Source organism: Pezoporus flaviventris, unplaced genomic scaffold, assembly GCF_033815535.1.
Source record: "Pezoporus flaviventris isolate CSIRO_AGI_PZ_B2104156 unplaced genomic scaffold, CSIRO_AGI_Pfla_v1 ptg000001l, whole genome shotgun sequence".
Classification (NCBI taxonomy): domain Eukaryota; kingdom Metazoa; phylum Chordata; class Aves; order Psittaciformes; family Psittacidae; genus Pezoporus; species Pezoporus flaviventris.
The window spans coordinates 47,528,258-47,549,506 of NW_026892549.1; the positions used below are offsets into that span (position 1 = coordinate 47,528,258).

A 21,249-nucleotide genomic window follows, 5' to 3' on the forward strand; every position below is an offset into this window, starting at 1 on the left:
TCCTTCATTTATTACGGATGGATTGCTCCCTGGTGAAATTAAACTATAGCTTGAAATGGACAGGGAGTTAAAAATGTGCATTTGGAGATAGGTCTGTGACACATACTTAATTTCTTCTCAATTTCTTTGCCCCTTAGAAGAGTCTCAGCAAAAAATGCAGCTGTGTTTAGCAAGTCTTCTCTGTTGTTCCATGAAAGCAACAGCAGAGTTTAAATTCAATCCCTGATTTGTAATGTATGTTATACAAAGTACCAGTTATTACTAACCATTCTGTTCTTCTGGGGAGTAGTGGGGACAGTTTTTTCCTCTTCTCTTCCATCAAGAAGGAATTCTTGATGCTTATGAATGTCCTTATAAATGCCTTAATGTAGATCTTGGTTTATGCTCCCCTAACATTTTATGCAGATGCTATCTCTATGGGGTCGAAGCTCTGTGAGAAGCATGAAAGAGCTGCTTGTAAGTCAGTTAAGTGAATTAACATCAAGGAGAAAAAGTCTTTTGTATAATTCGTGATCATTGTGAATGTCTTGTATGCATTCCAGTATTGTGTTCATCCTTTAGGGAAACAAATTGTTTCCTTTTTAGCCCTCAGATTACCCCTCATTTTCTCCATGTGTGAAAATCAGTGCTGTATGTCATCTACCATGAGCATCATTCACTGCATCATCTCTCTAAAGCTGAGAGGGCAAATGCACGGAAGCTCAGTGCAGAAGGGACCCGAGCCTTTTTTGTGCCTAAGCATGGGAGAGGGATGATGATAGTAGCTCTGGCTGATTGGGCATTAGGGAAAGAGCTGAGAAGAGTCAGGATTTATGAGTAAGGTTGCCTTGCATTGCTGTAGCACTGCATGCAAGACTTCATAATGGATGCTTGGTCTCCTGCTCTCTGAATATTGCTCTGAGTTCTTCAATGAAATGACAATGAACAGTGACTAACTTGCATTGCTCTTCTGTAAGGGCCCTGTAGTGAGCTGGAGGTGTAATATATGCATCTAGGAATAAGACATGGTGTATTTCAGTGTGAAAGGAGTATGTTGGCTTTTGGCTGCAGATGCTTTTTACTTCAGATTCCAATGTACTGGAAGTATGTTAATTTATTTTCAGCTAATACCAGGAAACAGGGAAGTTTGAGGCAATAAATCTACTAGAGACATTATAGCTTAACTCTCCAATGTGAAAGAGAGGGCAAAGCAGGTGGAACTTCCTTGGAGTGAGACTTACTTGGAAATAAGTCAGGTTACTTTTGTTTTTTGTTAAAATAGCATTGGTACTAAAATTCCAGGTGCTATAGAGAGGCAGCAGATTGGGTTAGCAATGGCAGATGTGGTAACCTGCCCTTTGCTCTCTGTTTTTAAGATACTCATAGCAGCTTATCATCAGTTACTCTGGTTCACTGAGTTCAGAGATGTTTTTGCAAAAGCTTTTTCTGTAGCAGGGTCTCTGCAAGCACGAGCCGCAGGAAGGGGCGGGAGAATCATCATGGACAAGAGTCCTGTGGGTCCTTCGTGCCATCCATGAAGTGATGTCATGTACAGCATCAGTTCTAGCATTTGAGATCATGTATGTAATGGGACAGTAAATAACAAATGTGGAGAATAGGTGCAAATTCTGTGCTCAAAAGGTGGAAAGACTGTTGTATGACAGGGAAAGCATCCAGCAGGAGGATAAAAATTGCTGTGGAATCCCTCTCATCAGTTTGTATTCACCTACTTTTTCTATCTTGCCAAGTTGTAGTTTACAGAACCCATATCACAGCCTCGGCAGCTGGCCAGGTATGTGGCTCTTTTGTTAGGATATTAATAGCCCCATCAGAAGTGCTATGATGGGCTTAAGTTCAGCAGGAGGGGACATGTGTTGCTTATGGAGGTTAAATTTCATTTACACTAGTTAAATGATTTACGAACAAAGAGCCTTTATTTTTTAACCTTTGCTAGGAATAGACGTTTTGTCGCTGATTCCTGAGGAGCAGGCTCAGCCTCGCACTGTCTTTTCAGGAAAGCACCAAGAGAGTTTTTTTCACTAAGATTTTAGTTTTTTTTAACACCGTGTGTTAAAATTTGGCTGCTTGAACTTGCATGTTTAACCCAGAATCAAGCAGTGATGAGGGAGGGAGAAGCATCAATGTGATGCCATAACCTACTTACACATTACTTCAGGGTGTGTTTTAAAGCCAAGAACTGAAACACATCAGCTGGATATTGTTGCTTGTAGCTTCTGCTGCTGGCCTCCAGATAGAATGTCAGATTGGTAGCTGATCCATGCCCGAAAGGTCACTAAGTGAGAATCGTGTATCTAAAATATATTTTAAGGTAAATCTGGTCTCTGCAAATTCCAGACAAAGAGGATTTAAGTCCCGCAGCATTTGTTACTGGTGTGACTGTATCTATATCAGGGTGACCCCTCCGAAGGGATATATGACTGTTGTAGATACTGAAGGTACTGATAGTAGATGATGTCAAAGACGTTTGAGTGTATGGAAGGAGAACTGGAAAGTGGCTTTCTTCTCTTTTTCCCTTAAAGAAGTGCGTGGTCCAGGAATGCAGTGATTAGTGTCTGGCCTTTCATAAATATGCTCAGTTACTTTTCATAGTTGTTATCTACTGGAAATGGTTATATTTCATGCTGAAGAACAGAGATTAGAGGTGAACTGTCTGGCAGTATTATGAGCCTTAGCACATTTGGAGAGCTGCTTTAGGCTGAGATTTGCCCCAGTATTTCCCAGTTTATCTGGGGGCTACCAAATGGTATATAATAAATAAATAAATTTCTGTGAATGGTGGTAATGGTTTTTCCTTTGCCATCCCATGTTTACAGCCTGGCCTGTAGCAAGTGATGAAAAGGGCCATGCAGTTCTGTAGGCTTTCTGTCTGCTCCATCTTCCCTCTGTGCATGCAGTTCAAGTACTGTAGGGCAGTTCCTGTAAATTGGCTTGTTTCTCTACTGTCTGTGGTATTGTATCCCTGTAAGTTCATGCCCCATGACTTACTGCCATAGATGACTTGATCCTGTAACCATAAAAGTAAATTTACAATGAAACAGAACAAAATTGAATCCAGACCACCCCGAGTTTTCCACTTCTGTGGTTCCTCCTCATCCTAGATCCTCTTTCGAAGAGAGCTGTTTTCACTCTCTTCATGCATGCAGTGGGAGAACAGCCCCTTGCCTCTCTGGGTCTGCAGAGTGACCAATAGCTGCCAGCACAAGATAATAATTTTCAGTGAAATCAATGCAAGGATGTTTTCCTTGCACAGTTAGAAGACTGGCCATGGTCTGAAAGTGTGCAAATAAGTATATCTCAGCTAAGAACTGCATATGGGAGTAGCCTCTGCTGACTCTCCATACATTGACTGTGGGGAGAGAAGCAGAAGTGGCATTTGTGTGTCAGGTTTTCATTACAGCCGAATGTGGAGCTCTGACCTGAAAGAACAGGGGTGTTCAAGGAACTGTAGAAAACTCCTGCAATGTTGAAAAGGTCTTATTAGGAAATCTTGTTTGTCCTCATGCTGACTGTGATTCTGTTCCTGAATTGTATTTTCTGGAGCTTTTAGTGTGGTTTTTAAATGAGTCAAGTGATGAGACTTCAGTATTTCCCTTGGAAAGAAAGCAAAAGCTATCCCACAGGGAAAAAAAAGGCAGATTTCCACTTAAGATGAGCCTTCTAGGAGGTGTTTTAATTTACAACTCTAACCAGAGATGTATGACACACTTGTTGTTCTTCTCTTACTGATGCTCTGCTTGCTTTCCCCCCCCCCCCCCCCATCTAGGTTTGATGATTCCAGTCTTTTGTGTGGTGGAACAGTCGGACGCCTCTCTTGAATACGATAATCGAGAAGAACATGCTGAGTTCGTTCTGGTTCGCAAAGATGTGCTCTTTAGCCAGCTGGTGGAGACAGCGCTCCTGGCTCTGGGGTATTCCCACAGTTCTGCAGCTCAGGCACAAGGTATTCAATAAAGTTCTTTTCCCCCTTCTCTGCACTGGCAGAAGATGGCATCTGAGGTTATTCAATGTAAGGAGTAGGCAAGAAAATTGGTGGCAAATCTTGGAAGTGGTTATATCAGTTGTGTTGATTGCTTAATCTTAAACTAGGTGTACAAGCAGCCCTACCTTGTTGGCCTGCCTAGAAAGCATTAGCTGGATCTTGCTGAAGTGTGAAATGTGGTGATGATATTCATGACGCACTTGTATGAGGCAGGTTGCTGCTTTGAGGAAGTCAGCACAGAAGAGCTAGATAGAATCTCTAGGTGTACAGCTAGATAGTATCTAGTATTTCTCTTTGTATCAGGGCCATTTTGAACAACATATTGTAGTCTTTCATTTTTTAAATTATATGTTGTATATAACGGTTATATATATATATATACACATGCTCTCTTTATGGCCAGTAGCTGTAGTGCTAAAAAGTACAGGCAGATTTCTCTGTTTTCACTTACCTACTATATTGCTGCAAAGCCTTTTGTGAAGCTCTATATTCTCTTCCACTTAGAGATGAATCTCCAGTAGCAGTGAAATCTTAAAATAAACAAAACTTTCCTCTCTCAACCCAAAATACCAGCTTGAAAAAAACAAACCTAAAATTCTAATCTTGAAGGAGATAGGCAGCAGGTGGTGGGTTAGGAAAAGTCTTCCCAGAATGAACTTTGCATTTCAAGAGGCTTTTATACTAAACAGGTTATTTCAGTTCTTATTCTTTTGGATGAGAAGCCTGTAAGTTTCAGTTTCATCTCTATGTCACCAGTAAAACCAGTGTGCATTTAGAGTAGTGTAACAGAAGCTTTGCCTGGGGGTTTGGATTTTATGTATTGGTTTTAGTTATTTTGTATAGCTAGGCATTTGAACGTGCAAACAGAGGGAGCAGCAGTGATGTTGAATCCAGGAGTTCCAGGCAGTGGTTAATAGCACAGGCTCCTTGTACAAACTTCTTTCCAAGCAGGGTGATAATGATTCATTTCCTCTGTCAGCCTCTGCTCTGAGAGAGAGGCTCGGGTTCTTTACATAGGCAGAGCTCACACACGTGTTTATTTGCACAACAGGATAGTAAAAGCTCTGCAAGAAGGTAGTTGTTTTGGTTTTTAATATGAAATGTTTCGTGTCATTTTAGGGACACTTTTCTTCTGAATGTAAAAGGTCATCATATCCCACTGTTTCCATCCTGGTGAGCCAGCCTCCGGTTTGACAGCACTATCCATCTCAGTTAACACAGTTGCTCAATGTGTTGCGAACTAACGTGTGGAACATGCTGCATTAGGTGGCTAAGATTTGATTCTTGGCACTTACAAAGGGGAATGGGCTTTGCAAGAAACCTGCTCCAAGGAGGCATGCCATTCAGTGCAGTGATCCACACTGGCTGAACTTCTCACCTGGGGGAACCTTGCTTTTGCAGCATCTCTCTGTTGTGAGAATAGCAAGGAGGAGAAACAGATTGACTCACAAAGGAAATTAGTGACCATTCGGGGAGGAAAGGGGCACTGTGTTTTTGAACTACAGGCTTTGACAATGAGCAGGTTCAGATACTCATCTGTCACTTGATGTGTCACTCGAATAACTCATCTAGAAAATAAAAGTTGAATCTTGAATTGTTGTAATTAGTCTTTAAAGAAAAGACTTTGGCATTTTTGTTTTTAAGGCAGCAATTACCTTTCACTAGAAAGCATCAGATGGAATAATATTTAGAAACAACAGAAAGTGCCTTAAAGATCTGTCAGCTAACAAATCTCTTACTTGGTCAGTTTAGTTTACCTTCACACTGAAGGATCAGCTCTTCAAAGTCTTCTATGCATCCTAGACAAATAATGAGGGTCACACTGATTTTAATATGTGAAGCTGGGTAGTATGTTGCACTAGCTGTCTGCAAGCTGAGAGATGAGGTACAGGCAGAGAGAGGGAGCTGACAGATCTCTCAGATTGTTTAGATAAATGAGAAAACTTACATAATATTGGGCTATAATATGTCAGCTGAGGTTGACAGAAGCATGCTGCTAAATTGTTGCTATAAGAATTTATTTAGGAGCACAATTTTCTGATCTTTGGAGAAGAAAAATAAAGCTACTTGCTGTATTCATTCTGGCTATAGGAACAGCCTGCTTCTGTTCTAGTGCTTGGGTTAATTTCATTTAGCAATGTACATTGATAAACAGTCACTTAGTTCTTCTTCATGCTTTATGATCAGCTGAATTATAGGATCTGCATGAGAAGCTGAAGATCCTCAGGTGCATTTTTCAAAATGATAAACCTTTGAACAACATGCTGTGCAAAACACTGACATGAGTAGGTGTCCCCATGTGCTTCAGGGACAAAGTAAATATGAGCTTGTCAAAGCTTTTGTATTGTAAAAGCCGTCTAAGCTGTAATGTAGCATGTAATAATTGTCACCTTTTGAGCTGAGAAAGTGTTTCACTTCGCCCCCCTCTTGTTTTGGAGTACTGAGAGGAGTAGCAATGTTCATCTTGTGGGAAACATCTTGCCTTTGCCTATTCCTTTTAGAACAGGGTCTCCAGTGGCAGATAAAAGAGCTAGTTGTGGGGAAAAAGGGGAGTTCTGGCAGCAGAGAGAATTGCTGTGCAATTTCACACCGCCTTCACTGCAGTTCGCCATGGCACTTCTACAGCCCTGCTGAGGCTCGAGCAGGTGGTGCACGCCTCGCTGCGGGGCCCTGCCTCACACTTGCCAGCGGTACAGCAATACAGCAGAGCCTGGGTGCCAGAAAGGAGATGTGGCACAGAGGGGTGGGTGCTGCGTTGCATCCCTGAGGGGTGTGTGCGCCCCAAGGGGCAGTGCTGTGGGACTGCCTGCCTGAGCAGCAGCAGAGCTCTCCAAGGAGGTGATGCTGTTGTGTGAGCGTATGAGCTGCAGCCTGCACACACAGCTGGCACCTGGCCTGAAGCCTCACAGACCAACCGATGGTCACTTGGCTTATCACGGCTAATTTTTAGTCCTATTCATTAGGTGAATTGAGAGGAATCTCAGCATAAACAATCTTGAGTCAAACATGTATCAGGATGTATAAGTGAAAGTCCATGCCTCGCTGGAAGAAGCTCTTTATTCCCACACAGTTTGGGCAGGACACACTTACTGCACAAACAGCTGGTTGTGAACATTTTTTGTTGATGGTGGCAAGAGCAGAGACTTTTCCAGCGAGTGCTGCCCTCGTGAAACTTCCCTTTTCTGACAGGAGCTGTGAAAAGTCTTCTGGAACAGCATGGGAATCCGTTAACAGCTTGGCACTGGGGTGTGAAAGTTGGTGGTGTGAATGGCAACAAAGGTTTAATAAACATTTATGTATTTTTCTTTCATCACTTGAGTCTACACCTGACACTAGGGAACCTGCTGCATGTGCCTTCCGGAGAGGAAGAGAGTCATGCTTTAAAGGGGCACCTGTTCTGTGAGTAGTTTAATAAAATTTACATGCCCTGATGCAATTTCATGTTATTTTATTTTTTTGTGGGTGGGATATTCTAACTGGGCTATGCAAGAGAAGGGGACTAGTAGGGGCTACATACAGTACGTAGTGCTGAGTGCTGGGACTAGAGTAGTATGACAGTAGCTGCAATCTAGAGTACCTGTGTGCAGTCCTGCAGGTTTGGGACCTGCTGTGAAAGCCGATTCCCTCCTCCTTGCAGGGTGGAGGAAGAGCAGTGCTAGTTTGGTTTTAGCAAGCTCTACTTTCTTAAAATCTATATGAAAAATAGTGTGATTTCTTGTGGATATATGTATATATGTGTTTTTTTTTTTCCTTTTGACCGGTTCTTTGTGAGCTGTTGTAAGCATATACACAGAACTGGTGTACATTATCTGCAAAAGCTTGCAAAGCTGAATGGGCCTTCTCCTCCCAGGTGCTTCTGCTAGGTGTGTTGGCAGGGCACTGGAGTCAAAGAGTGACTGCCTTGACTGCTGTGTCTGGGCAGTCCAAGTGGTTGCTTGGATCACTTGCTGTGTGTGGCCACACAAGAAAAGGGGTGTACACAAGAGTGAAATGGTGCTGAGATGCCAAGTGGAGCAGAAGGAGGGGTGAGAAAATAGTGGAGAGAAGTTAACACAGAGCAAAAGAAACAGTAGATCTTTCCCATTCCTGTCACTGTAGAGATTGCCAAGCCCCCTAATTCTTGAGCAATGTATTGCCAGGAGCAGAGCCATTGCAGGAGGCAGTGCCTTGCATTAATGCCTTGGAGGCCTCTCATCACGCTGTTGGGTTTCTTCTCGTGCTGTGTACTGAAAGCTGGGGGTGGCCGGTCAGAGTGGAGGGCTGGAAGGAGAGGCTGGCAGTGATCAGTGGGGAAGGTGTGAGACAAGAATAAGAAACAGAAAAGGTTTAAGTATGTTGCCTTGCCGTGTGGAGTTGCAGTAGCTGGGCACAGAGGAGAGTGATGCTCAGTGGTGATTGGGATTTAGTGAGCTGAGATCAGACAGCATTGGCCATCAGCCTTGCATGACTGTAGTGAGGAAGAGGAGAACTTTGTTGCTGCCAGTCAGTGCCTGGCCAGAGGAGCTGATGGGGTACCCCTGCCCTAATGGCATGCCTTTAGAGCTGTATCTCAGGACCAGCTGCCCTTCTCTAGCAGCCTTGCCTGTGGGGCTCTAATGTTGCTTGCAGCCATGGGAAGTTGTAAGACAGGCTTGACTTGGCTTTGGTGTTTCTGCAGAGCGCTGTGCTCTGGAGCACCAAGTGGAGCTGTCCTTGCAGGGAGCCACAGCAAGAGTGAAAGGTGGCTCTCCTGACTGTGTAGCAAGGAAACCAAGACACAGACATGTAAGGGCTCTCCTCTGGGTCCATAGTGCACGTGGCTAGGGCAGGAAGGAACCCAGACTGCAAGTGTGTTCATTTCCCTCAAGGGTGTCTAAATAGGTGAGCTCAGCCCTGGTCTCTGCTGTTAATTGGAGGCCTCTTGCACTTGTGGCTTGTATTTAAGTAGTATTTCAAAGCAAAGGCATTTTTTGTTTGATATGGTGACGTTTAGCAAATCAGCCCAAACCTCAGACTGCTATGTGTGAGAATGTGGCAGCCTGAATGCTGGGCTCCTTCACTCTGGGTAGCCTCTGTGAGAGCAGTGTGAGCATCTTGCCACTTACAGGATTATAACCATGTGGACAAATACTTGAAGGGTGTAAATACCGATGAGGATTTGCCTAAACTGGTCTAGGAGGGTAGGGCTCTGGGGCAATTGGAAGGACCTAAGCAGATGATTAGTACGGAAAGATCCTGTGAAATACTCCCATCTGTGCTGTCTCCAGGACCACAATAGCTTCCAATTGAATGTCAGGTAAAGGCAGAACATACCAGCTGGGGGCTGTACTGAACATGTACAAGCTGGTTTTATATTTCTGTATCTAGAAAAGTACAGTAAAAGTGTGGTGAAACTCTGCTAAACTGCTTGATGTATGCAGCTAGGGTTGCTGCAGCTGGAAAGACCAGATATGCTATTTTTAACACTTGTGCAAGGTAGCAGTATGGAAAAAATGAGAGGAAAGCTGGGATCAGGCTTCTCCTGTGAACAATGTGCAATAAATTACAAGGGTGCTATAATCTGGGATCTTCTGTCTCCTCTGCCAAGTTTAGCGTCATCTGCATGTCATAGACATGGCTCCCTGTTCATGTGATCAAAGACCTTCTAGTCAGCATTATACGAGACACTAGTGATACAATGACATAAATAACAAGAAAATGCAGCGATCAGCAGACTGAATGTTGGGTCATTTCCTGGCTCTGTTACTGTTTGCTTGCTACTTTCTTGTTTGTAGAGATAGCACAGTGGTCTCACCTAACAGAGTTGTCAGTCTGTGTAGAGTTGCTCCATTTCTCTCAGCTCAAACTCTTTTGCTACAGAGTATCCTCACCATCCTAAACCATTGGGTCTTAAAACAATTGAAAGCAAGCAACCCAGCCCTCTTTGGTTCAGTTTTCAGCAGTTTGGTCTTATTCCATCTATAATTAACAGCTCCTTTACCTTAGTAATCCCCTTTGCCCCCTTTGCTTCTACTTGGGACACTTTTAATGGGTAACTTTTTTTTTTCTTGCCTCCAGTTACGGGTCTCCAGTAAAAGACCCATTTAGCAGTAATATGTGTGAGGGGTATGACTTAAATGGACATCTTGCAATTTCATGACAACTTGTCTGGGATTGCCAAGACTGGATTTCTTGCAGCAATATTCAGCCATCCGGATCAAAGTTTTCCTTGTAAAAGCTCCTCCTTCTTGAACTGTACATTGCTTGAGTTGTAGTCTTTGTCTTTCTCCCTGATGTTTGAGAAAGTGGTCTGAGTACTTCTCAAATATGTATTTCCCTGCCTATATATACAGACATTTACCATCAAATCATTATGTTGTCTACCCTACAAAACTTCATGACAACTGTAAGTGAAACTCAATTACAGGAACCATGACAGAAACTCAGAATTTAATGAGAATATTGAAAACCTCTTCCTTCTTTGTTTTCATTTTTTTGCCTTCTTTTTGATAGGCATTTCAGTGCATAATGCACACAGGGTTTGAAAGACACTGTTGTTAAAGGATCGGCATCTCATCCCATTTCAGTCGGAGCCCCAGTGTTCTCTTTAAATGTTGCTTGGAACTCTAAAGAAATCTTATGTAAAAAATGAAAGGAGAGGTAGACTTTGAGGCTGTTTGTATTTGTAGGGTTTATTAAGAGTAGTGTTTTTTTTTTTTTTCTTTTTTTTTTGTGGAAAAACATGACATACAAAGTAATGTTAGGATGTAATATATGTAAAATGGACTGTATTTTATGTTTTACTTTGTTTTATATATAAACACATATAATACAGCTTAATATAGAGTATAAATGTGCACGTGTATTTTATGCATATACACACATACAAATATAAATTTATATCACAGTGTAGTATATATGTGGGAACCTTTCAGGTTGCTTGTCAGCCTCATTCTCCATTTGTAGTGTTATTTTAAGTAACCTCATTATCCCAACAGCATGAACTCTAGTGAATACTTGAGTTTTTGATAAGGTCACTGTGAAAGTTCTTAACATCTAACCAGTGGTCAGGAAGTGTCTCTCTTTCCTCTCCTTCCCTGCGACCCCGCCATGCTCCTGTGTGTAAAAGCTGCCATGTGATGTTGGCTTTCTGATCCCAATATATTATTTACAGGATTCTTGTGATGGAACAAAACCTTCTACAAATAATAATCTATTTTTCTAGATGGCAAACATCTGGGTTGTATAAGTAAATGGGTAATTTATTAGTGTTTGAAGAGCTTAAAGGAGGGTAACTAAAGGTAGGCCTGAACAGCTCAGTACTTCTGACAGCCGCTTTCCATCTTGTTTGTGGTTTGTGATTGAGCACAGCACCACTGGCAAGCAGGAGCGGAGGCAGGGGTGAAAGGAGAGAGCAGCATGGGCCTTGGCTGTCCCAGTGAAACACCCTTTCTTCTTTCCCTCTGTGTCTGTGAGACTCCACGTACCTGTGGTGGGAGCTTGAGGCCAAGTACTTTGAAACGCATCATGCTTTGGAGGTGGCTTCTTGTTGCAGTGGTGTATGTGGCATTTGTTCCATGGATCAAACTCCAGCTGTGCTATGGGTAGAAATCATTAAACCTTTTCTTCTTATCTCTCCCCTTTGTTTCTGAGAAAAACTGCTAAGGCTATAACAGCAAATCGGTGCTTCTGTTTGATGAGGACTGTATTCTTTAGTGCTTTCCATTCACTTTACATTGCAGGCCATGTGCAGAAAGATAGTACTGCAGGACAGAAGTTTCTTCAAGACTTGTGTTCTTCAAGGAGAGATTTTCACATATTCTGCCAGCTTTATAAACCAATGAAGAAATTCTGGGGAAATTGAGCCACAGTCTTTTTTGTGTCACAGCAACCCTTATAGTAGTTTGGGGTAAAATAAAAATCAGGTTCACTCCAAAAGGCCTGTGTGCACTCAATTAAAAACTTAGACGAGCATATAATAAATTCCAATTTTTCTTGGCCCCCTTCCCAACCTCTCAGCTAAGCCCACAAGCCCATGAACCACTGGTATTTCTGAGGAAAATTGGGAAATGGTCTTTATTAATTTTAATTTAAAATAAAATCTGATCATGAAACAGTGCTGTATTTAAAAATGGGAATAAATCAGATTAGACTAGGTCTTCCCCTGTCCAGAGAAAGAAAATGAGATACAGCTCGCAGCCTGTTAGCAAACAAGCTAAGTATTTGAACATTCAGTTGTATGAGGAGAGCAAAGCCTGGTGCTGGTTAATGTGCTAAGGTAGCTTTTTTTGCCCCTCCTTTTTTTTTTTCTTTTTTCGACATTTTTGTCTGCTGAGGCTTTTTTTGCCCCCACCTTGATCCTGATCTAGATAAGGGAAGCAGCATTTTAATCCTATGGCATGAGGGAATGCTTCTCACTCCAGCTGCATGTTGCCTTGCTCCATCTGCCTTCCCAACAGGGGCACAGAGCTGAGCCCACCTTCAGCTGCTTCTTTCTTTAAACTAGCAGAGGCAGGGTACATCTACCGGATTGGTTTCTGCTTATCTCAGCTGCACATCTCAACTTTTAGGGTCTCTGGTTCGCCTTGAGCATAGGTTCCCCTATGCAGCATTTATGATGGGTATGCTGCTGGGGAGAAAGCAGAGCTCTTTCTGCTGGCTGGTCTGTCTGAACTCTTATTGTCATCTCTGCCCTAGTCTGGATCTCACTGCACATGTGAAGGGGAATTGGTTTGAACGGGTGGAGAGCAATTGTGCTGGCTACGGGGTCCCTTGCAAACTTACGGTATAACACAGTACTCTGCAGTCCCCTTCAACCATATTGACAAGCTAATCATAGAAACCAGTTTGGTTTGAGACTGAAAACCAGACGAAGTAAGGGGAGAAAATGTAAAGGGCTAAACAGAAAATGTTCCCTAGTTTAAAAAGAGAGTGCAAACATGCTGACCCCTATTCTGTGTCTCTATAGGAAAGATCTTTCTGGCAAAGGGTCAGTTCGGAGGGTTTCTCACCACTGGGTGTGAGCATTGTAGAAGGGACCTGGCTTTAATCCTCCTGGCCCTTACTGGAATATAAAGTAACATCAAATACACTTGTTGTCAATCAGCAAATGTATTTGATGTTTGCATCTTTTTGTACCAGTTGAATTTTACAAGGGCAGTCTGCCTTCCTGCCTTGTTTGCCATTGGGGGTCTGCAGCAGGTTAAATGTCTATATTAACATAATGGAAAAAGACGAGCAAAAAACGATGCTGTTGACCTCCTTTTGCCTACTGTCCAGCTTACTGGGAACCCACTCAGAGAGTACTGATGATGGTTCGAATTCAAGCTGTGACTGGGAGAAGCAGGCGTGTAGGTCCTCCTCCTGTCCACTGAACTACTTCATTATTCAGGATGAGTGTCTTTACCTCTCTGTACTGGTGCAGGGCTTATGGAGAATTACTTGTACTCTTCCCTTTCACCAACGAATACCTTTGGTTTATGTAGACGATGTGATTATAAGAAAGGCGTTGCATCAAGTTAGATGAGGTTGGGGTATTTATGGTTTCAGCTTTATTCCAACAGAAAAATAATGCTTCTAGGATGAAGCAGCTATCTATTAAGCAATAGAGCTATAGTAATCCTGGGATCTGGGGTCTGTATTGTATTCCATTTTATTCGCTGGTTTTGTATGTGCAGCATCTTTGACTTCACCTAGCTGTTTCCACAGTTCCTAATAAAGAGTTAAATTCAAACAAGCAGGCTAGGAGGAGAATGCGTGTGCCAGTCAGGATTCTTAGCTAAATTGCTTTCATACTTTGTTTTTGTAATATATTTGCTGCTTAGCCACATTTTGGCCTTCTTCCTTTTTCTAACAAAAATCATTATGTGGGATAGCTAGTAGATAGTTCCTACTTTCACAGTGACAACTCCATGCTAAAAATGTCCCTTGGCATAGGGATCGTTAACTGATGGCAATTTGTCTGCCTTTCTGAGTAGGCTTTTTTTTTTCGGCACCAGCTATAGAATCTGTGAAATAGTCCGTGGGGGGAAAAGTGTTTATCTTGTGTTGAAACTGAGGATGGACCAAATGCTCGAGGAAAAGAATGTATCAAATAATGAGCTATAGATAATACTAAATCTTTTCAAGATCCTGGAAGGAGATGTTTAGGCAGAATTGTGCGGCAGTCAGCACGAGGAAATTGGCGTTTTGTGAAATGCTACCGTAGAATGTGTTTCACACGTCACTGTTTATGTATCCATTTATATAGATAGCATCAATTACACATTTTAAAATGTTGATGATGGGTCTAAAAACTACATGCATTACGAACATAAAAGTTTCTTTTTCTGTGGCTTGAGCTTGGAGAACAAGTCTGTTTTTCCCCCTCAATTTAAAAACTGTGTTTGTTTGCTTACAAGAATGAAGAACGGTATTTCTTTGGTAATGTTCACAAAGGTTTATTAATATTCTATTGTGGAGCTTTTAAGTAGAGGGATACACATACTATATTTTTTCTCTGCTATCTCTGCAAAAAGAGCATAGTAACACCATGCATTTGCATTTTTCTGATCACTGAAAATCCCCCCTACCATAAATGTGTATGTGAAATTGAGAACCTAATTAAAAGATTAACAGCATGTACAGTACTTTACCCAAAAGGCATGTGTTAATTTGTTAAAACACTAAAGATTTTTATGCTGTCTTTTTTCTTTTTTTTGATGCTATCAAAATATTTTCAGTGGAACTGGTTGAACCTGGTCTCTTTATTATAAATTCTTATGCAGAGTAAGATGACTTAATTTCATATCTAATTGCATAAGGAATTATAAATTATCTTTTCTAAGAGACCTATGACACTAAAACACAAAATGAACAAATAAAACTGATTTGTTCTAGTACAAATGAACATGCATGGCAGTATTTTTATTACAGACACCATTTGTTTGGGTTGAGTGTCTGAATATTTTACAATAAGATGCAAAGTGCTCTTTGTTGAGCAGTCATACTAGCAATGCATCTTAAGGTGTTTTACAGCTAGTTGCCATGAAACGAAGAAACCCAAATCAACAAAAAACAGCCCCGCCCATAAAATAACCCCCTATGCAGAATGGGATAAATCTGTTGCAAAGGAAATATGTTTTATATGCATTCATAGAAGTAGCGAGATCTGCCTCGTGGATCAAACATAGAACTTTGCTGTTCACAGGGGAAAGACCTGTTGATTTCAAAAGTGTTCTTTTAAAAGGTGACTTGCTGTATGTAAAATGGTAGTTTCCAGCTAGGTGAGAGATGCCCCAGTCTAGATTAGAGCATGCCGGTGAAGGAGTGCAAATCTGGATTTTAGTGGGGAAGTATGATCAATGTATATGGCACTGTACTGGAGATGGCCATTTCCCTGATGTAAAGGAAATGTAGGTCCGGCTGTAGCCCCGTTAGTGCCACATAACCACAGAGGATGCCATAGTGCTGCAGTTCCCTTGTGGTGACTTCTGGAGGAACCTTGAAGAAATCCCTCTTGCTGCCCCTAAAGCATAACCGGTAGGTGTTCTTTGTCAACAACTGAGTATTTACCAGTATAAACTGATACATTACTTTCAGAATTGAACATTATGACTATGGCAGAATTCATCAGAGACTAGCAATTATTAAAGATTTGTTTTTTGTAACTGCTCTGCATGGGTTTTATTCTGTCATTGAAAATTTAAAATGGCTTATAGTAAATTTACCGTTTTTTACTAAACTGTGTCAGTGTTGGTGTCAAGACTGTTCAAATGTTACCCAATGTCTATCTAACCAGATTAGATTAAACCCTATTATAATATTTAGTGCAAGTAGATTGTCCATAAAAGAATGAAATAATATTCTGGTGACCTTTTGAGGGTTTAATTAATAAATTTATCACAAGGATTAGTTTGGTATTGTATAATAGAGATGTTATTTTATTTATATATCCAGAAGTACTTTTGTTACGAAGTTTACTGTACAAAGCTGCTTCTGTTAAGCTGATTGTTTTTCTCAGATACTAAAAGATGGATGCCAGATTGTCTGAATCTCGATGTATGTATGCATTTATGATTCTTTTTTTCTAGAAGGGAGCCCAAAAGGGTAGTATGGCACCTTATAAAGGCAAGTAGGACAGAAATGTAATACTTGGACAGCTTCCATGGTCTGGTTTGAGTGACGTGAGATTAAAACTGCAGCATTTTTGGTGAAGTGTGGATTGCAGTAGTAAAAACATTTAGGCCTAATAATCCAAAGTGATTTCAATAACAATGTTAAGGAGTATTTTCATTTACCATAAAAACATGATTCTTTTTCCCCCCTTACCTTTCTGTAGCTATCTAGTAAAATTTCATTTTGCAAGGACTTTTTTGCTTTACAGTTTTGAGTGTGTCTGGACAGGAAAGTGGGGAGGGAGAAAGCAGAAAAGAAGGGAGACAGCCAAGGGAGCAAGTGGTGTTTGTAATAGTAATGTTATGTCTCTGTGAGGGAAAGCAGTGATTTTTTTTGTAGTGTAAATAGTACCTGTCAGACTCTTTCCTCTTGTTGAAGTGAGGTTGAGATGGAGTTGTAGGTACAGCTTTAGTACTGATGAGGCACTGTGGTGCCCTATGGTCACCACATGGATTCTGTGGAAAGAGGAGGTGTTACAGAACAAAATTGCTGTCAAACATCTTCAAGGCTTCTGCATCCTTCTCTTCATCCATGTTTCTTGACATAAACTCTGGCTTTGCATGTAAATTCGAGGGAGACGGAGAAGTCTTAGCTGCAGATGGAAAAAAAACCCCAGTGTCTTGATATTTTAAAAAATCCAGAATTAGAAGGAGATAAATTTATGTAGCCTTTGCACCATAATAATGTGGAAAGACCTGACACAGAGCCATAAGGCTTTTTTCACAGATTCAGTTGTCTGGAAATTGTGCAATGCTGTTTAAACGGAATGACTTTTAACAGATCGCAATACATTAAAAAAGAAATCAGAATTCCTGTTTTCACCAAGGATTACGTGATGGCAGTGCTAACTCCAGTTAACAGACAGTGTGCACTTTGTTTCCTTTGAGCGCTTAGCATTTTGTCTAGATTTTATCTGGCCATATATCCAGGCAGTGGGTATGGATACAAGCTGCTGTTAATTGAACTGTATTTAGGACTATTAAAACTGTCCTGTGTTCTGTATGGCAAGATGTCTATCTAAATTTGCATATGAAGCAATGTAACTGTAGCATGCATATCTTGTAGTAACTGTGAATCCCCTAGTCCACATTGTTAGGTACAAAATGTAATTGGTTTATTATAAAACAACTTCTTATATCAACATAGCATTTGTCTTTTATAAAACCTGCAGTTTTTCCCCAGAGGTGCAGTTAACAGGAAGGAAGATGGAATGTGTCCTAATTTTGGCATGGATTGTTGGCCCATTGGCCAGGCCTTGTGGCAGTGTTTCTACAGAGGAAGGCTGGTCCTGGTTTCCCTTGAACTCATACACCTCCTGAATGTCTTTTTACATCCAGCTAGTTGAGTGATGTAGTATTTAGGAGGAAGAAAATGCTGTCTGATGCAAGGAGTGATGAGTTTAAATCTGGAAGCAAGAAAAAAATTCCTTTCTGTGCTTGCTGGACTGTCTTTTATATAACATGCCTTATAGAAAAAGGGCTACGTTTGTACAGAAGGAGGTGCCAGAATGCTAATAGGAGTATAGCAGCTCATCTGATGGGTGGGACAGAAATCTGCATGCTATCCAGAAAAAAAATTAACCCTGTGTGGGAGTAGAATACATACTGTTGTTAATTCTTGACATTCTCTTTCCCATACTTCTCGATGAGGGGAGCTTCAGCTTCTCTTTAAAAATTCAATTTATACAGATAAAAAATAAAATCTTAGAAGATTCCATCAGAAGCTTGTGAGCACGATCCCATCTTTGGCATGAGAATGTGGAATAGAAAGAATCCAAGCATTTTAATTTGCTGGGAACAAAAAGAAGCGAGTGGGTAACTTTGGGATACAGCTTTGCTCTTTGAAGCACATACTTTGCGGATGTGCAGGCACGTGACTGTGTCATCCTCTGTGTTGGTTTCAAACACGCTTGGGGCCTCCTGTGGCCCTTTGGTTATTTCTGAGCCTTTGGCACTGAGTGCAGGTGGGGGATGTGTGGAGATGGGGAAACGAGAGAACTAGATACTAGAATTCAGTAGGAGATTTAAATTAAGCAGAAACCTCAGTATGTTATAAACTTGTAAGGCTATATATACACTATGGCATGCGGCTGGACCATAGTCATGCTCAGCAAACCACTGAATATTATGGGACAGTTCATATGTTTTCTAATTCTTCCCAGAAAAAAGAGGATTTCAGTACTATTATCTTGTTGTCCCATTCCTACTATCGGCAGCACAGCAATATGAACTTGCAAAAATAGAAGATTAAATATTTCCTTGGAATGACATGTTCTCTTTAATGTCTTACTGATGTTCTGGCAGAACTGCATGGTGATTGGCACAAGCTGGGGCTCAAAGTGGCTTAAGAGAGCTAATGGAGTTTAGCAAAGGTTATGAAAAAGCAGTGCTTTCTCTTAGATGGCCTATGAAGAGGGAGATGGGAAAGAACAAGAAATACTGAAGCCATGAACATGCTTTTAGGAGCCAGGAAGAGTCTGAACTGACAATATAATTTGGGGCTTTGTTTCTTTAGTAGGAAGAGTTAAGAACAGAAGCGAAGAAGCTGGTAGTAGTAGAGATAGTAGAGATAATGGCCTAACTTCTTAAAACTTAAGTGTAATGTGCATATCTCAGGGTCAAATAGTCTTTGCAGTGATGGAAACTTAAGTGCAGTGTTCTGGTACTACTGTAAGAAGGCCAAAACTGAAACTAGAAAGGTCTGTCTTGGGGTGAAGGCTAAGTGAAATGCAGAAATTAAACAGGCATCCAGTTGTGTGATGTGGAGTTGAAAATCATCACATTCAGTGATGTTAGTGCTCAGAATTTGTTGGTGTTGTGGCTTCAACAAGGGATTCTTTACAAGACAATTAAGCCATGTTCTAATTTACAGCAGTGTAAATAAAATCAAATGATTCTGAAGTCAGGGGAGTTTTTGAATTCCACTGATGCAGTTGAAGGTAGAGGTTGACTTTTATTTCCAGACGTATCTCAAGCTACATTTCAAACTTGTTTTATATAAAGAAGTAAATAATCTGTTGGGAGCATAGGTAACACAGCTTCAGATATGTTTATCTATGGGATCAGTAACCACTATTGATTGTTTGCAGAAAGCTTGTTTGGGGTGTTCCATCCATTTAATTTTTCAGCTGTGTCCCAGTACAGAAAAGCAAAACTCAATACAGCTATTCTGGAGTGAGTTATTTAGCTACAGAAGGGATAGGCCAAAGCCATTTTCCTGCAGTTTTCTTTATATAAAAGCTGTCCATTTGCAGGATGGTTTCTGTTTAACAATCTTCAAAGTTAATTTGATTATTTTTATAATACATTGTTGAAGCTTGGGTTTAGGTTCTTGCTTGCTTATGTGAATACCTGAAATACAGTGACTTAGACTGTGGCAACAAAATAGAAATTACCCACAGGAATCTTCCTACCTTTGCAGTCATGGAGAAGGATGACTTGTGTCCTCAGAGGGCAGAAGTGGGGAACTCTAGACTGAAAATGGGGTGGCATGTTTGTTTTAATATATGTAAGTTTTGACATGGTTTCATTTACTTTCCTTAAGACTGGAGGAAGAAGAAAGCTGCAGAGAGTAGGAAGACACGTGAAGCCTTAGGTTAGGAGCCTTACAGTAGGTTGTGGTGTTGCTTTAGTTGTGTGTGTGTGTGTCTCTCTGTGTTTCTGACTGATGGTGAGGATGGCAAACATCCACCTTTTTGGCAAGGTGCAGCTGCCAAGGAGAAGTTGGTCTTTAGCTTGACTAATACATATGTGTATGTAGGAAAACTTTAAAAGAAGGGGAAAATATTTGTTAATTTGAACTGTTTGTGGTTGAAATAACATAAACACTTGGGTGTAATAAGAGAAATAGAGTAACTTCTTGTTTTCAGGGAACTTGTTAGAAGTATTACTCGAACTTCATGTATTTTGCAGAGGTTATTTCTTTGTGAGGTTTTAAGGTAAAAGCAGGGTTCCCTGTCTTAACTGCATCCATAAATCAAGATGGTGCCTTCTTTGGAACTTAAGGTAAAGATTTTTGGTTTTAAAGCATAAGGTAGTTAGTACTTGTCTGTAGACGTTTTAATAGTGCACATGATTTTTCTTTGATTAACTTTTTTTCATTTATTAACAAGGTGGTTATGTAGGAACATTCGTCAGAAGCTTTAGAAATTGTGGGAGATTTATGATGTCATATGTTGTCATTACAGCAATACGCTGCATTGTAAAACTTCAGAGCAACCAACTGCTGTACCACCAAGGTGAATAATGGAGCATTCATTCACTTCCATATCCCAGCATCCAATATTCCACAGGCTCTCTTAAAACAGATATAGTGCCTATAGGAACATGTAGTGAGAAGTTACACTTGGGAGGGTGTAATCGAAGTACCGCAAAAGGAGTGGTAGATATTTCAGTTCCCAGAAGTTGTCATGTTAGGACTGCACAAAAGCTGGAGATTCTCTGAGGTAAAAGCTTTTCAAATGGAAGTGGCTGAAAAAAATCTTGGCTAGCTTGTGAGGAGCTTGTGAGAACGAGTACTAGAGGCCAAATGCTGCTCTGTTACACCATCCTACGTCTGGACTAATGCCAAAGACGAGTGCTTTCCCTGCTGCGACTAGACTGGAGGGAGTACAACTCTGAGGGGTCTGAGCAACCAGTGACTCTACTCAAAACCACACATAAAACGAGTTTAGCAATCTTGGACTATTGAACAAAGATTCATTTTATAATGTGACCACAAAATGTAGCTGAGTTGGTAATGATTGCTTCAAACAGCTCGAGAAACTGAATGAGCAAGGAGGAGTCAGGATTACCCTTAGCCCCACTAAGTGTCCTTGTTGGGCCGGAGGTCAAGGCTTCCCGGTATAGTTTTTGCCTGAGGCTGCACAGGCAGGCAGGGGAGGGCTCTGCCTGCAACAGAGACAGACAAAGCTCTCATTCTTCAGTGGTAAATGTGCTTTAACAGCCACCACTGTATACTAACACTTAAAACAAAAAGGAAATGTTAAGTCTGCTGCACACTTGTTCAGGATGTTAACAGCTGTATGGCAAATACATCTATAGTATAGGAGGGAGAGGAAGATACAAGCAAACTTTCACAGCCATCCTTTCATATCTGTAATTACATCCAGGCTTAGTAGCAGTGTCATTTCATTTTGCAGAGGAGCGTGGCAGCCC

General features: G+C 41.1%; 1 protein-coding gene across 5 annotated transcripts in view; it reads left to right on the forward strand.

Moving 5' to 3' along the window:
- The window catches only part of SATB2 (SATB homeobox 2), a 140,147-nt gene that overhangs the window by 26,076 nt on the left and 92,822 nt on the right, over positions 1-21,249 (forward strand). For all 5 annotated transcript variants that reach the window (XM_061456601.1, XM_061456607.1, XM_061456593.1 and 2 more), the window contains one exon: positions 3,764-3,940. In XM_061456601.1, coding sequence (XP_061312585.1) covers positions 3,764-3,940 — 177 coding nt within the window. The remainder of the gene's footprint in view (positions 1-3,763; positions 3,941-21,249) is intronic.